Below are 17,396 nucleotides of genomic sequence, written 5' to 3'. Positions count from 1 at the left end.
TCAAAGGAGATATGACATTCAAGATGTGACTCCAAATGCTTTTCATATCAACTCAAGAGATGTGTCTTACTTTCAAGAAGCTACAAACAAGAAAGGAAATAAAGTTCTAATTTCAAATGGGGTCCAACAGAAAGAAATTTTTTCACTTCGACACTTATTTCTCAAAACGATATAGCAAAACAAAAATAATTAAATATGCAAATGTAAGAAGGTGCGAATGTAATAATCAACTTTAAAAATGAATGAATATAGTTGATAAGTGACAGACTCCCGAAGAGATGGGTAGTAAGAAGAGGGAGTTTGTGAGGTTTGTATGAGTGAAAGAAGAAAAATGTTTGTGGGAAGGAAAATGCAATTAAGGTTATGATATTTTGAAAAGTTAGGGTTTAAATTAATTAGCGTTAAAAGTGTAATAAAAAACTGTTGTGTTAGAAGATTTAACTCTTGTGGAAACCTGTTTGAATTCATAATTCTCAAGCCCATACGGCCCGGCCCATTTACAAGTCCACAACTAGAAGCCTTGAAGTTAGATAACTGTTTGCACTTTGAACTTTGCATTGCTTCCATGGATAAACAAACACATACAATGTTTTCTGCTTACTTTCACATGAATGAATGAGACCATAGTAACAGGATTTAGAAATAAACATGGAAGTTCTGTCTGTGCCAGTCACATTCACCAAATATAAAACCTTTTCCTTTGTCAAACAAAAAACAACCCAAATTCAAGTCCTTTCAATAAACATAACAAAACTACCCAACAATTACAATAAGAAACTTTATTCTTCTTATTCTTCTTCTTCCAAATTTTCATGTAATGATTGGTTATTAGCAGCAACAACATACAGTTCCTTATCAACTTCCACAACACAGAACCGCCATTGGATGGTGCTCATGGAGAGTCCTCCTCATGGGGTTCATGAGAAGCCACAAGTCATTGATTATTATGTGAAGACTCTACAGAAACTTCTTGGAAGGTATTTTTTTAATGGGTATTCTTGCAATTTAAATTTCAACATTTTCTTTCTATTGTTTAGCTGAAAATACTATGAATTTGGTGTGAACAGTGTGATAGATGCTCAAATGTGTATATATGATGCTTCCTGGGAAACACACTTTGGTTTTTGTTGTGACATTGATGAAGATTTATCCTCCCAGCTGGCCAGTAAGTTGTTTTTTTTTTGTTTTGCTTTATTTCTGATTAATTCAATTCCTTTATGATGATGTGATAACTTTGGGGGAGTGGATAATTTGTTCATATGTGCAATATAATGTAACACTTAGGTTTAATCATTGGTTTTGAGGAAGAGGTTTGAACATCAAGTTTTGAACATAGTATTTGGTGACACCATATACACTTTATATTTATTTTGTATAGGACCACAAGGGAAGCAAAGCTCTTCCTACCAAAGTATTTAATGTTGTTGTATTCTGAGGGACTCGAACTCAAGAGTCGAAAGCGATGGTTAAGCTACAACAACCCATATCAGTTGATCCGTCACTGACTTTGTTTATCTTTTTTATATATACTCAGTTTAAAAACACAAAATAAAATATTAAATGGAAACCGTATTGTTTTTCTGTTTTGATGTTCAAGAAACATTCTATATTTGTTTTTGTTGAAATGGATTTGGTTCTTATATGTATGTATTGCTAGGTCTACCTGGGGTCTTATTGGTTAGGCCTGATTCGGATTTCAACTCTCTGAAAAAAAACTATAGTTTATCAAATGTACAGGCAGCTTTCCCATCAATACTACAAACTGAAACTAATTTGTTGTTCCCTGCTGGGAGTTCGAAGCACTGGCTTGTTAGAATGGGCAAACCTGGGGTTGGGGTTGTTACAAAGGCTCAAATTGTCGATCATTATGCTCAAATACTGACCAAGGTCATGGGAAAGTAAGGATAGTGAGCTCTACCTCTTTTGCTTTTTTCATTCTTTGCCTGAAAGTAAATGACAATAGTGTCTGCACGCAGCGAGATGGATGCACAAATGTGCATATATCATGTTTCCTGGAAATCCAACTTTGGCTTTTGTTGTGAACTTGATGAGGATTGTGCACAGGCACTAGCTGGTTTGCATTCTGAATCTTTCACCTTAGTGTCAAAATATAAATTAAATTACCACATTAAATGAAATTCTTGTTGTGATGCAGGTGTGCCTGGTGTCTTATCAGTTCAGCCAGATAATAATTTTGAGTCGGAAACTAAGGATTATGGAGGTTTGCCATTTCTTATCCCCCATACACACCCGCTTTTCTTTATTCGGTGACTTCTTGCCAACTATGAATAGAATTTGCTCCAACCAACTATGAATGTTTTTATTTTATTTTACTCTCTGTTGTTGATCATATGGCAATTATCTTTCTAATATTCTATCAACTTATATCTTCAGGTAGTAACTTGAAAAATAGTTTGGTGAAGTCTGATGAAGGAAATCAGGCAGCTCCCTTGAAAACAAAGAAGCTTTTTGTGACAGGTATGCTCATAACAATAATTCTAGGTATTACTAAATAATGACTGTAATTCATATAATGGCTTTTTAACTAAACTATATGTGAATTACTTTGTCAGTTGCGTTGCTTCTGACATGGGGCCAAAAACATATTAGAAAATACTAAGATATGGGTCAAAAATAGTGTCAAAGAAATAATTTGTTTTTTATTATAAAACTTCAATCATTTTAGTTATGAAATTATCAGCTGGTTAGATGTTATTTGTTTATATCTTTCTTGTTCAGTTGCATCTCCCAACCTCTTCACTTCTTTGGAGCATTTTCTATTCTTAACAGTTTATTTTCTCCTATATTGAACAGGTCTATCATTTTATACATCAGAGAAAACCTTACGTGCAGCATTTGAAGGCTTTGGTGAGCTTGTACACGGTAGTTTCGCCTTCATATACTATTTTCTTTGCTCATCAATATCTATTATCTAAGATCTCAAGACAGAAGCAAACTTGTCCAAGCTTTTACTAATAAATGGTTATGCTTGGCAGTTAAGGTAATTATGGATAAGATTTCGAAAAGGTCCAAGGGTTATGCATTTGTTGAATATACTACAGAGGAGGCTGCAAGTGCAGCTCTGAAAGAGATGAATGGCAAGGTACATTTATGTCTCATTATACCTGAAAGTGATTTTGCTTTGCAAAAAAAAAAAAACTTCTGCTTCATGATTGTCATGGAAAAAGAATATGGATTTAATAATTTCTGAAAAGAAAGAGGTCTTTGATGATTTTGTTCTGTACAGATTATTAATGGATGGATGATAGTGGTAGATGTTGCCAAGACTAACCCACCCAGCAACCGGGTTCGTGCAAAACCATCAATTTGAGAGGACGGAAGAGTCTGTAAGGTATATTACGAGCTCTGCAGTATGAATTCGGTTTCCATGAAATGCTTAATGGTGGTGCAGCTAATGGTTGTCATACCTATATGTGATAAGTATAAATATCGTATTGGAACTTTGATACTTTTTAGGCACTTCTCATTTATATATATTTTAATTATTTTATGATGTTTTTCATATCAACATATCCATGTCCCATTACTGTATCTGTGCCTAGTTCTACAGTCTTATTGTGTCATCCTTTTGATTTCAAGGCATGTCATGTTGGAATATCATTATGGTTTCCCATATGTTTGCTTATTTGATTAGGGATATGACTTTAAGAGTCTTATTTTATTAGTGAGCTTGGGCTTATACAAGTAGTACTAAGCGTACTTCATTCAACTATGCTTGGTTGGAGATGCATGAAAAACATTTAAGGGTGTGTTTGTTTGAGACAATGTATGGTGAAAAAAGTGTTGAAAACCAGTATCAACTGTTTCTTACGGTTGCTGCTCGTTTGGCAAAACAGTAATGACCCAAAACAACTTACCCCTCAAAAAATGCTGTTTATTTTAAGCGTGGAAGCATTAAGTTAGAATCTAATAATATGATAATTTATGAAAAGTTTAATATCTATGCAGTAGCAATTTAATTTTTTTATATTATTAGTATATTATCCATTATTTATTTATATCAATTTTATTTAAAAGTTAGTAATAAGTAACATATAAATATTGTATTAACAATGTAAAATATCCTACACCGACTATCCGTGCATAAATTTTATGAATATCATCAAGACACACTAATCCTCTCCTTACCTCATGGCATGTTCTTTCCTTCTCCTTTGCCTCCATTTTAATTTCGATTCATCTTTCAGTATGCAATCAGGTATCTGACAAAGCATACACATTATCCAACCTAAAGATATGTTTGGAGTCTTTAGAGATAAGTAAATATTAATTTCATGAGTTTCACCCAATATCTTATAATTTATTAATACATTGTCATAAATTAAGAATAATAGCTAATTTTTTCCAATAATGAAAAATATCATTCTTATTTAGATCCTACAATCTATCACATAAAGTGGCACTATTGAATGTGTGATTTTTAACTTTGTTTATTGAAGCAAATATTATTTAATAAATAAATGTTTGACTTTTAACCGCCCTCATTGAAGCAAACATTGTTAAATGTGTGACTTTTAGCATCTTGAAGCAAGCGCTGTTGAATGTGACTTTTAATAGTGCTCATTGAAGCAAACACTCTTGAATGTGTGAATGTATAATTTTTAAGTGCCCTTGTTAAATGTGTCAATGTATGACTTTTAATAGCGTTCACTAAAGTAAGCTCTTGAATATGTGAATGTATGACTTTTAACAAAACTCAATGCAACAAGCACTATTGAACGTGTGACTGCATGACTTTTAAGAGCGCTCACTAAAACAAGTGCGGTTCAATGTGCCTTTTAACAACACTTGTTGAAGGAATCACGGTTGAATGTATGAATATATGTCTTTTAACAATGTTTGTAACACCTCAGTTCTAACATGTGTCCTCTTATACTCCTGAATATACTGAGTGTGCCATTTACCAGCTTAAATATTACATGCAATATTTTATTCCCGACAAATGAGAGCTTTCCGTGACTCGAACCTGCAACCTCAAGGATAAATAGTCACTATACAACTGAGTCGCTACTGTTAAGCTATTGGCTACGGTAGCTTAATAATAGCAACTCAGTTGTTTAGTGACTATTTATCCCTGATGTCACGAGTTTGAGTTGCGGAAGACTCCCCTTTGTGAGAAATAAAATACTGCGGGTCTATTTAAGCTGGTGGGTGGCATACTTCGTATATTTATGGGCCTGAGATGTTGCATGTCAGAATTGAGGTGTTACAATAATAGCTTAATGGTAGCGACTCATGAGAATAATGACTCCCTGAGGTTACGGGTTCTAGTCGCAGGAAGCTACCCTTTGTGGGGAATAAAATACTGTATGAATATTTAAGCTGATGGGTGATACACTCAATGTTTGGTGGCACACTTCATATATTTATGGGTCTGAGAGGTCGCATGTCATAATTGAGGTGTTACAATAATAGCTTAATGGTAGCGACTCATGATAATAGTGACTATTTGTCCCTGAGGTTACGGGTTCTAGTCACGGGAGGCTCCCCTTTATAGTGAATAAAATACTGCATATATTTAAGCTGGTGGGTGATACACTCAATGTTTCATGGGCTGTGGATGTTGCATGTCAGAACTGGTAAATATATGAATGTATGACTTTTAACAACACACTCACTGAAACAAAACAACAGACACAATTGAATGATTTCCCTTTGGGTCCATATATTCTAATAAAATAACCACAAGGATATTCTTATAGAATAATTATTAAAAAAAAATAAGAATCTCACTTTGGCAAATGAAGGAAAAATGTTTTTATTTCAACAAGAATGGTGTAAGAATACATCAATGGAGATGCTCTTACTACATGGGCTAGTAGTCGGTAACATTTTTAAAAGCTCATTTAAAAATAAATTAAAATCATCACGATTTAATGGTGAAAATAACATGAGTGCAACATTTGTGTTTAGAGCAAAGTTTTATACACACTTAATATATTATTAACTATTCATTTGTATTATTTTTGAAGAGTTATTAATGGTTAAACATAAACAATAAATATATAGTGATAATGTATAAAATTCATACGTTGTATGTGCATAATTTTTTTTTCTCTAAATAACGTTGATTTTCATTTTACTTAACAATGGTTGATGATAACATGAGTGTAATATATATATATATATGAAATGACAATATAAAGATCTATATACATTTATTGCATTATTTGCTATTTATTTGTATTAATTTAAAAAAAATTAATGTTGATTATATATAAATGATAGATGATGTATAATAGTATATAAAACCCATTCATTCTCGATGCATATATTTTTTCTCTAAAACATACCCATAAATTTTAAATTTGAGGTGAACACTATATAGTATTAAAAGGTAACATTTTTATATACAAATATATTACTTATGTGAGTCAAGAATTACTTAACTTGCAAGTTGTTGGGCATCCACATCCATGGTTTTAAGTGTAATGTGGTTATGCACTTTGGAGTTGGTTTTATGTGATTATGGAAAGCTTGAGAACCATTTTACAAGTATATTTTATGATTTTTAAGTCTTCTATTTTTATTCTTTTCCCTCAAAAAATAAACTCTCAAATAGCCCTTAAAGTGAAGTTTTAAGCTTGAGTTTCTTCTTTAACTTTATGGGATCTAGTATATTTATTTGATATTTTTTAAATTTCTGTGTCTTCAATTGAAAATTCTTGGTAAGCATGCCACCGAGTGATAGAACTAAATTATGCTGAAACAAATCCTAATAATTAAATTGACCCACCATATAATTAACAAAATTAATTACATTGGTCAATATCATAGTTCTTTAAGCATGACGTCAAAAAAATTAACTCGCTTATAGAGTTTTTTATTTTTCTACTACCAAGAATATTCTCTCACCCTTTGAGTAAAGAATTTGTACATTTCAGGATATGTGACTATCACTATCTCAAGAAGTGTCGTTTTCAGGAATCGAACATTTGATCTTTTGATTATATTAGAATATAGTGAGACTTTATATCACTAGACTAACACTTTGTTGGTATAAAGTTTTTTTATTGATAGAGATGAAACTATTTTGGTGATATGTATAGTACTAGAAGAAAAAAAACCTTGGTCCATAAAAAAAATTGACCCACAATATTTACAATATTTTAAGTAAGGCCCATTGAACACTTGTAGCTGGTGCATCTTGTTAAATTATCAGGTTGCATGCATAACTAAGTTGTATATCAATGTCACAACTTTTTACGGATAAACAAACGAGAGAAGTATAAACGAGAATAGTGAGGCTTCTTATTCTTTATCCGTTGGGTTTATTAAAGTGTGAAGTCCCACATTGGATATGCAGAAAGAAGTAAAAAAGTTTATAAGAAGGAAAGACCCATGAAACTAATGTCTTAAGGTTTTTGTTCAAGACGTAGTGTCTCAATTGTGACTCTTCACTCTTCCCATACCCATGTAATAATGGAACTCCCCGATTGTTGGAGGCTCCCTGGTCACAGTCTGGTCCAACAAGTACTATCAAAGCCGATGGTTCGGCTGAGACATGGTGGACTTAAGGGGGAGCGAATCGGAAAGTGTGTGTCACCCACACTTGAGGGGGAGATTGTTGGATTTATTCAAGTTTGAAGTCACACATTGGATATGTGGGAAGGAGTGAAAGGGTTTATAAGAAGGAAAAGCCCATGGAACTAACAAGTGTGAAGTCCCACGTCCCACATTGGATATGCGGAAAATAGTGAAAGAGTTTATAAGAAGAAAAGACCTCACATTTAAGTGGTAGTGAAAGGGTTTATAAGAAGGAAAAGCCCATGGAACTAACAAGTGTGAAGTCCCACGTCCCACATTGGATATGCGGAAAATAGTGAAAGAGTTTATAAGAAGAAAAGACCTCACATTTAAGTGACTTGCCCCCTGATTGTAAATATAGTGGTTATAAGTGGGTTTTCAGACAATTTAATTGTCTTGAATGAGTTTAAGGTAAATGAAAGTGACAAATGCATTTAATACAAATCAGAATATTTGGTTACAATATTCACGTAGTGAATAACGTGAAATCATTATTGTGTAACAACTTTGATATGAAAGACTTTAAAGAGGCAAGTGTAATCCTTGGTATAAATATTACTCGGTCAAAAGAATGAATTTCTTTGGATCAATCTCACTATGTGGAGAAGATTTTAACGAAATATAAATACTTTGACTGTAAACCTGCTAGCATATCATATGACCTAAGTGTAATTTTTTTAAGAATACTGGTGAAGATGTAAGACAAACTGAGAATGCTAGCATCATTGACAGCATTCAGTATGTCATTGGTGGCACTAAACCCAATATTGCATATGTCATGAGATTATTATGCTGGCTTAATAGTAGACCAAATATATAGCATTGATATGCTATAGAAAAGGTAATGGAGTACCTTACGAAAACAATAAACCTTGGATTACATATCGAAGGTTTCCAGCTGTCCTAAAAAGATTTAATTATGTTGATTAGAATATTCTATCAGGTGATTCCAAAGCAATTAGTGGCTATATATTTATTATAGCTAGTGGGGAAGTTTTTTGGAAGTCAAAGAAACTTACTACTTTGGCTCAATCCACTATGGAAGTTGAGATGATAGAACTAGCAATAACTAGTGAATAAACAAGTAGGTTGAGAAGCTTACTTGCAGAAATTTCTCTATGTGAAAACATGATACCAGCTGTGTTGATCTATTGTGATAGTACCACAAATATTGCAAAAATTAAGAACCGTTTTTATAACGGTAAGAAACGACAAATGCGCCGTAAGCCCATCACTATTAGAGAGTTACTCTTTAGATGAGCTGTTAGAGTGATTCATGTACACACTGAGTATAACTTAGTAGATCCTTTGATGAAATGATTAGCTAGAGAGAAAGTCCATAATACTTCTAAGAGTATGAGACTATTGCTCTTAGAACGAAGATCACTCATGTAAGATCTGATTTTATTCACTATAAAAAGGTTCAAGTCATATGACACATTTGTTTACACAAGATCTTATTGAGACCACATAAATTTCTGGAAATTATTTTTTAATTTCAAGTGGGTGATTGTTGGAAATTGCATGATTTTAATGCATATTAATATGACCATTAATGATGACTTTTGGGCTGTGAAATAAAAAAACTCTCTTTAAGTCCTACATTGATGGAGGAGTTATGGAGAGTAAAGAATATGACCATTTAGAATATGGCCGTTGGGGATATGACCGTTGGATCATGTGGCCATTGGAGATGCATCTCCTATCTAGGTCGTCGGATGAAGGTGACTGTTGGAGGCTTCAAACTATAAATATATGCCTCATCTCTTCATATTTCCTTGCACCAATCGAGCAATATTTCCTCGATTTTCTTCTTTCTCCCTCATACTCTCATCCGAAGCATTTCCAACAAACTTATCTCACTTTCTTTCTGTGACACTAAGAATTGGCATATGAAGTCATATTATGAGGATTTCAAGAACTGACACTAGTAGTCAGATTGTGGGAATTAGAATAGGCAAATGTAGCCATACTATGAGTATTTCGAGAATTGACACTGGTAGCCATGAGTGTATTCAAGATTGATTCTTACATTGCAGTAAGAACTCGATAACAGAGAACTAGCCTATTTTATCCTAGGGACGTCGTGATTGATAGTATTCTTGCTCATTTGGGTAGTACCACAAAACGTCTTAAAGAGAACAATCTGGTTGTGACTTAGCCATTAAGTATTATTTCATGTCATTTTGAATTGTTGCAAGTTATGGTAACCATAATATCTAATAAGTTATTGTAGATACGACAACCCCTTACTCTATCGTGTTCGTGACAATGTTTAGTAATTTCCATACCAATTTTCCAGTTAGCACGTTGATAGTGTAAGTTTTTACACTTTCACGCATCATCTATGTGTTAATTATTATTGACTCTTAAATAATAGTAGTACATATGAATAATGAATGATATATTGACAGTGCAAAAAATCTTATACTATCAATGTAAAAATTTTACAATCATAATTTTAGGTATAATGATCTGTTTCATTTCGATTTTTTTGGGTATTTTAGGAACTGAACAAAAGGAAATAGCTCAATTCGATTTATATTGAAAACCAAACCAAAGCGGTCATGAATATTTTGGTTTGGTTCATTACTTCACCTTTTTTTAAAGGAGCATATTAAAATTTGTCAAGTCTATAACTTTCCATTGTATTATCCTTCTTATGTAGATTTCTCTTTGCTCGAATGCAATAAAAACTTTTTTACTTACTTTTTGCTTATACGAGTTAACTAGTGAGGACATCATACTGTTTTGTATCAAATATCAACTCTAATTGTTAATTGGTCATCGTTTTCAACATTCATTTTCCCATGGTTTCGGACTCTATGAAATCTATGAACCTGACCAATACAAATAATTTCTTAAAAAGTATCTGAATTAAACTACATTTTTTGATTTGGTTTGATTCAAATCCACCAGTTTAATGGGTCAATCCAAAACCACGTACATTACTACTCATAATACAATTCATCTCCTCAATGCAATTTTCTTTCTCCATAATAATAGAGATAAATGTATAATTGATAAATAAGTAGTTATTTTATCTTGACGATTGAGAAAGACAATTATATAAAAGCATCTTTTTTTTTTCAAAACAAAATGACACTTATAAAAATGGAGGGAGCAAGTGTTAGATACTATCACATTCCTATTTATCTGTCCATTTTGAAGATTTGTTTGTTCCTATACGTTTTTCCTATTTAGAAGCACAATTGTGTACTAATTTTTATTTTCCATGTTTAACATTGTTTGAAACCTTATTTATTCACTTAAGTGGTTAAAAAAAAAAATGATCAGAGAAAAATGATTATTAGGAAACAAACACAATAACTGTTATCTTAATCAACATAATTATTATATTTTTTTGAAGCGTATGTTTTCTTAGGTTTAGCTTATTTTGGTAAATACATCCAACCAACTCCAATCTTTTTACCAATTAACATTTTAGAAGATTTTGCAAAACCCTTATCACTTAGTTTTCGACTATTTAAAAATATATTAGTTGATGAATTAGTAGTTGTTGTTATTGTTTTTTTAGTACCTTTATATTCCTATACCAGACACGTTTCTTGGATTATTTACAAGCAGAATTCTAGCTCTCATTTTTTTCTACTTTAGCTGCAGCTTGTATAGGTGAATCCATGGAATAATGCTATCATTTACCTGTTATGAAGTTTTATTTAATATGGAAACCACACATGAATACAATAGAAAATATTATTTTTATATTATTCAAACTAATATAAGACACTTCAGAAAATATAAATAGAAATGCGAGTATTATCCCTTAGTCATGCTTGGTTATAATTTAGAATACGTTATTATATGTTTGGTCTAGTGAGTAATGCTCAATTACATTTTAGAATATGTTATTATATGTTTGGTTTAGTTTTCTTGTTTTCGATGTTCAAATGATTTTTCCTTATCCATGCTCGTATTGTTTGAATATTTGACAACAAAATTTTTAATTTTTCTAATTTAGAACTAATGTATAGAATTTCTATTTTTAATCTATAGTAATAATAAATTTTAATAATATTAAGATTTAATTAAGATTAAAATTTCTTTCCAAGTTCAAAATACAATTTGCATAAATAAGAATCTCCTTCCTTACGTGATATCTACACACATAGAAACCAGGCCTTTCCATGATTAAATAAAGTGATATAAATGGATGCTCGAATACTACATGTACGCGTGTCTCCATACAATATTTACTTTTTCAGTAACTTCACTATGAGGCATATGGTATAATACGTCTACCTATTCATGTAGAAGATAAACCTTTCATACCCATTAATTTGTATCAATCTCTTTACCACCAATAATCTCTTTGCTAACAAAGTAGATGAAGGATAACATTGGTAGAAAATAATGATATAGAGGATACAATTTGAGAGTTAAAAAAGGAATGGCTCCAACACTCCCTCACCCATTAAACCAAAGTTATGAATAGAATAGAGGGTCCGATTGTCACCCGGAAGTAGGAGGGAACTGATATTGCAAGAGGTGTCAAAGTTTATAAGTACGATCTACAATAAAATTTTGATGAAGACAACGAATTTGGTAAAGTTTGAAGATTGACTCAACTTATCAAACAAACAAGCCAAAGACTCCAAGTTATCTAGAATTAGGAAAGTCTTTTTAATTTTTAGACGTCCTAAGATGATTGCCTAGTTCGAGTCTAGGTTAGGTAAACCTAAGATGATAATCTCACAAAGCTTAAAAGATAAATAAAACTTAAAAAATGAGAATCATCCATCCTTAATAGATAGTATGCATGCACTTCACTTGAGGACACCTAATTTCAGTGCATCAAAACTAAATATATTTTTGAAATCATCATTGCATGATTATACATCTTTTAGAAGGTTTTACCTTGCATAAGTGGAATCTAAACTTTTGGTTAACACTGATTAATTGATTAAAGATATAGTTTAATTGATTAAATGGTCTTTAGAACACATTAATAGATTAAGTGTTTTTATGGATCAATTAATTAAATTACAGTAGCTACTGATTGGAAGCTCTTAGCCTAGTTAATCGATTATGCAAGAGCTTAATCGATTAAATATGCTTACTGAAGAAAATATATTATTTTTGATAAACATTAATCGATTAAGTTCATTGATAATTGATTAAGATCAGTTAAATTCAGTTTACTATAAAAATTTTAATTTTACGCATAAGCAAGATGAGAGAGATTCAAAAAAAAATTCAAGAGTTCAATCTGGAAAATAGTGTTCTACAAAAGTTTAAGTGTTTCTTGTGCATAATATGGATTAGAAGAAAAAGCTTATTCAGAAGTAATTTTTGAGCATTCAATTGTAAAATTATTTTTCATACAAACCTTGCATAAATCCACATTTTCTATTAGGTTTTGTGAGATTTTCCGATTAGGTCTAAGATTGAGTGTTACTTGTTCACATAGACACATTTAGGTGTTTGTAACTTGAAAAAGTGTTGAGACAACAAATTTGAGGAGTTTAGAAGAAAAAGTGTTCCACATGAGGTTAGGTTGTATAGTCTTCACCATTTCACAAAGGTTTTAGTTAAGAGAGAGATTTAGTTGGGGCTAGACAACAAGTAGGTGTGGAGTATCCAAAAGAGGCGTGTCGAAAGTCAAACCAGGTAGCTTGGATCTAGATCTAAGAAGGAAGCGTTTGTGAAAGTGTAAATGGAAGCGTGCTTGCAATTGAATATTACTTCGTTTCTTAGTTTAAAAAAAAGTCTTTCAGATAAGCTGGGAGGCCTGAAAGGTAATTGTCAGGATAACCGATTAAAACAATTGTTAATAGATTAAGACATAACTGTCAATAATCGATTAAGACCTTGGTTAATCAATTAAACTAGTGATTGTTTAGAACTCTGTAAAAACCAGAAAAATGATAATTTGATTGCGCTGCACCTATTCACCCCCTTTAGGTGTGTTTTTGTTATAATCATACTCAACAAGTGGTATCAGAGCTAGTACGACAATACTAGCTTGGCCTCTAACTTCGTTGATCTGTGAGAAATAATACTATGAGTTCTACCAACCCTTTCGGCAGTGATGGTGCTTCCATCAACCGTCCTCCAGTATTCAGTGGCGAGGGGTATGCCTACTGGAAAGTTCGTATGAGAATCTTTATCGAGCCCATTGACGCGAATATTTGGGAGACTATTGTCAATGGACCATAGATTCCACTACATTTGGTGGAAGGAGAAACCAAAGAAAAGCCAAAGAGCTTGTGGAGTGATGATGAGAAAAGAAAATTTCAACACCATTTAAAAATGAAAAATATCATCACTTCAACACTCTCTTATGATGAGTTCTTTAGGGTATCTCAATATCATAGTGCCAAGGAGATTTGCGACACTTTATAAGTCACTCATAATGGAACAAGCAAAGTTAAGCGCACACGTCTAAATGCTTTGACGCATGAGTATGAGCTATTTAGGATGTTTCCTAACGAGTCTATAAGCGACATGCAGAAATGGTTCACTCATATCGTAAATCATTTAGTTGCTCTAGATAAGACATTTTATAAAGGTGAACTCACTAATAAAATGTTATGATGCCTTGACAGGAACTGGCAGCCAAAAGTGACCGCTATCATGGAGTCCAAGGATCTTGATTTGATGCCATTAGCAACATTGTTCAGAAAACTCCAAGAACACGAAATGGAGTTAGAGCGCCTAACCTTACATGAAGAATTAGACAAACACAAGAAAAATATTTCTCTCAAACCGTCAACTTCTCAAATTCAACAAGAGAAAATTGATAAAGATTCTGATTCTGAAATAGACGACGAAACCATGATGCTCTCAGTAAGAAAGTTTAATAAATTCTCGAAGAAAAGAGGAGGGCAAACTTGGTTTCAATGCAAAGAAGCTAAGGACTCAATCCGAAAAAGCAAGGCTCCCAAAGAACGCTTCACTTGCCATGAGTATGAAAAAGTTGGCACATGAAATTCTAATGTTCAACCTATCTCAAGAAGGTTGAGAAGAACACCTCAAGGGAATTCAAGTCTAAAAAGGCCCATTGTGTGGGACGTTCGTGAGGAGGAAGCTACAACAAGCACATCTGATGATGAGGAGGAGACCGCACACTATGTCTTATGGCTCACACACTGGATTCCACCAACTTATCAGATAAAGAAGAATCCAGTGAGGTACACTTTCCTTATTCTAGTTCACGTTATGAGAATTCAGAAAATATACCCAGTTATGATGAACTATATGATGCTTTTAGGAATTACATGAGGAACTTAAAAAAGTAAAAGGATTATATTGTTGCTTGAAGAGAAAATAGTAAAAATGAAAACAATGATTGATGAACTTAAACTTGAGAATGAAACCCTTGATCATATCTACGCATATGCCTCTTGTGATTGTTTTTCTAAATTATGCGAGGCTTCTACATGTGAAAAGAGTTAAAATCTGAAAATTTTGTTTTGAAGGATAAGCTTACAAAGTTCACCTATAGTCGTCAAAATATTGACAATTTACTTGCTAATACTAGAAATATTGATAATCATGCTGGAATAGGATATAGTCATGCCAAGAAAAGAAAACCATTAAGAAAACATATGACTCACAATCGAAAAATATATAATCATAAGTCACCTACATGTTTTTATTATGGCATTCATGGACATACTTCCTTTTCATGTTAAATTAGAAAGTATGGAGTACCAAATGGAAAGTATGTTTGGATTAAAAAGGGACTAGTTCCCATGGTTACTAACCATAAGGGACCCAACATAACTTGGGTACCTAAAAGTATCAAGTAAATTTGTTTTACAGGTATGTGTTTAAACACTTGGACAACTTTGGTATCTAGATAGTGGATGTTCGAGACTTATGACAGGAGATAGATCCAAATTCCTTGATCTATCATTGAATGAAAAAGGTTACGTTACGTATGGAGACAACAACCAAGGAAAAATACTCAGAGTCGAAATAATTGGAGTTGCTTCTCGAACTATCATCGACAATATTCTCTATGTCAAAGGACTTGAACACAACTTGCTTAGTATCAGTCAACGTTGCGATAGGAGTAACAAAGTTTCTTTTGACTCTGATTGTTGTGTCATACGTGATAGATTAGACAATAAGGTAAAATTTATTGGTCATAGGATAAATAGCATTTTCATGATTAATCTGGATAATATGACTTCTTTATTTTCAAATTATTTTATTTATAAGGAGAATGATATATGAGTTTTGCATATAAGAGTAGGTCATATTCATTTGAAGCATTTAGAAAAAAGTATCAACTAAGGAACTTGTGGTAGGGCTACCTAAGTTAAATTTTAAAACTGACGATATTTGCGACACTTGCCAAAGATGTAAGCATGTTAAAAACTCATTTTCGTCAAAAACCATGATATCCACAACAAGGCCATTGGAAATTCTCCATATGGACTTGTTTGGACATCTCAAGTCATAAGTTTTGGAGGTAGTTACTATGCACTAGTTATTGTTGATGATTTTTCTAGATTCACTTGGACATTATTTCCGACTTTAAAAAGTGATACCTTCAAATCATTTAAAAATCTTGCCAAACAAATACAAAACCGATTTAATCAGAAAATAGTGTTTATCCGTAGCGACCATGACAGTGAATTTGAAAATCATTCGTTCGAAAATATTTGTGAGAAAAATGGTATAATTCACCAATTCTCGGCTCCTTGCACTCCTCAACAAAATGGAGTTGTTGAGAGGAAAAATAGAGTGTTGGAGGAATTAGTCAGGATAATCATAAACGAAAGCAAAGTTCCAACATATTTCTGAGTTGACGCGGTACACACCGCATACTATGTGATTAACCGAATTTTGATTAGGCCTAAGCTTTCATAAACACCTTATGAAATTTTAAAAGACCACAAACCAAACATATCTCATCTTCACGCTTTTGGGTGCAAATGTTTTATATAAATAATGGAAAATAAAATTTGGGTAAGTTTGATTCATAAGCCGATGAAAGGATATTCTTAGGTTATTCAGTACATAGTAAAGTCTATCGAGTCTATAATAAGCATACCATGAATGTAAAAGAATATGTACATGTACATTTTGATGAATCTTCTCCAATAAAGAAGATGAAGGTTGTATTTGATGATGGTTTAGGTGCATTGGAGGATGCACACACAAAGGAATCCAAAGTGAAAAAGGAAGCACAAATTTAAAACAATGAAAATCAAGAAAATGACAACATGCCAAAACTCTGGAAAACGAAAAAGGAACATCCCACCGACAAGGTCATAGGTGATATCTCAAAGGGAATGGTAACTCAGAACTCTCTTCTTAATTATTATAATTTTGTTGCTTTTGTTTCTCAAATTGAGCCTGCAAATTTTAATGAGGCCCTAGAAGACGAACATTGGGATATAGCTATGCAAGAAGAACTAAACCAATTCGAGCGAAATAATATGTGGGACTTGGTCCCCAAGCCAAAAGATCACCCAATTATTGGCACTAAGTGGGTCTTTCGCAACAAACTCGATGAATCATGCTTGATCATTATTCGAAACAAAGCATAACTAGTGGCTCAAGGGTATAATTAAGAGAAAGACATTGATTATGATGAAACCTATGCCCCGTTTGTGAGGTTGAAAGCCATTAGGATGTTACTTGCCTATGCTTCAATAATGAACTTTAAAATTTTTCAAATGGCTATTAAAAGTGCATTCTTGAATGGTTTCATACAAGAAGAAGTGTATGTTAACCAACCCTCTAGATTTGAAAATTTCAAATATTATAATCACGCGTTTAAACTTAAGAAGACTCTCTACGAATTGAAACAAGCCCCAAGGACATGGTATGAGCGTTTAAGTACTTTCCTTTTAGAAAAAGGATTTGTA

General features: G+C 32.7%; 1 protein-coding gene across 1 annotated transcript; it reads left to right on the top strand.

The window, feature by feature from the left end:
- On the top strand, positions 558–3,529 carry LOC109335081. Its single transcript, XM_019571143.1, has 9 exons — positions 558–977; positions 1,068–1,165; positions 1,658–1,898; positions 1,977–2,074; positions 2,156–2,221; positions 2,395–2,478; positions 2,815–2,883; positions 2,997–3,103; positions 3,248–3,529. The coding sequence occupies exons 1-9, from the start codon at positions 649–651 to the stop codon at positions 3,329–3,331; spliced, it is 1,176 nt and encodes a 391-aa protein (XP_019426688.1). The 5' UTR covers positions 558–648; the 3' UTR covers positions 3,332–3,529.

The sequence above is a fragment of the Lupinus angustifolius genome, chromosome LG20 (genome assembly GCF_001865875.1).
Source record: "Lupinus angustifolius cultivar Tanjil chromosome LG20, LupAngTanjil_v1.0, whole genome shotgun sequence".
Classification (NCBI taxonomy): domain Eukaryota; kingdom Viridiplantae; phylum Streptophyta; class Magnoliopsida; order Fabales; family Fabaceae; genus Lupinus; species Lupinus angustifolius.
The sequence above is the reverse complement of the archived record's forward strand: the minus strand, read 5'-3'. Positions and strand labels throughout refer to the sequence as shown.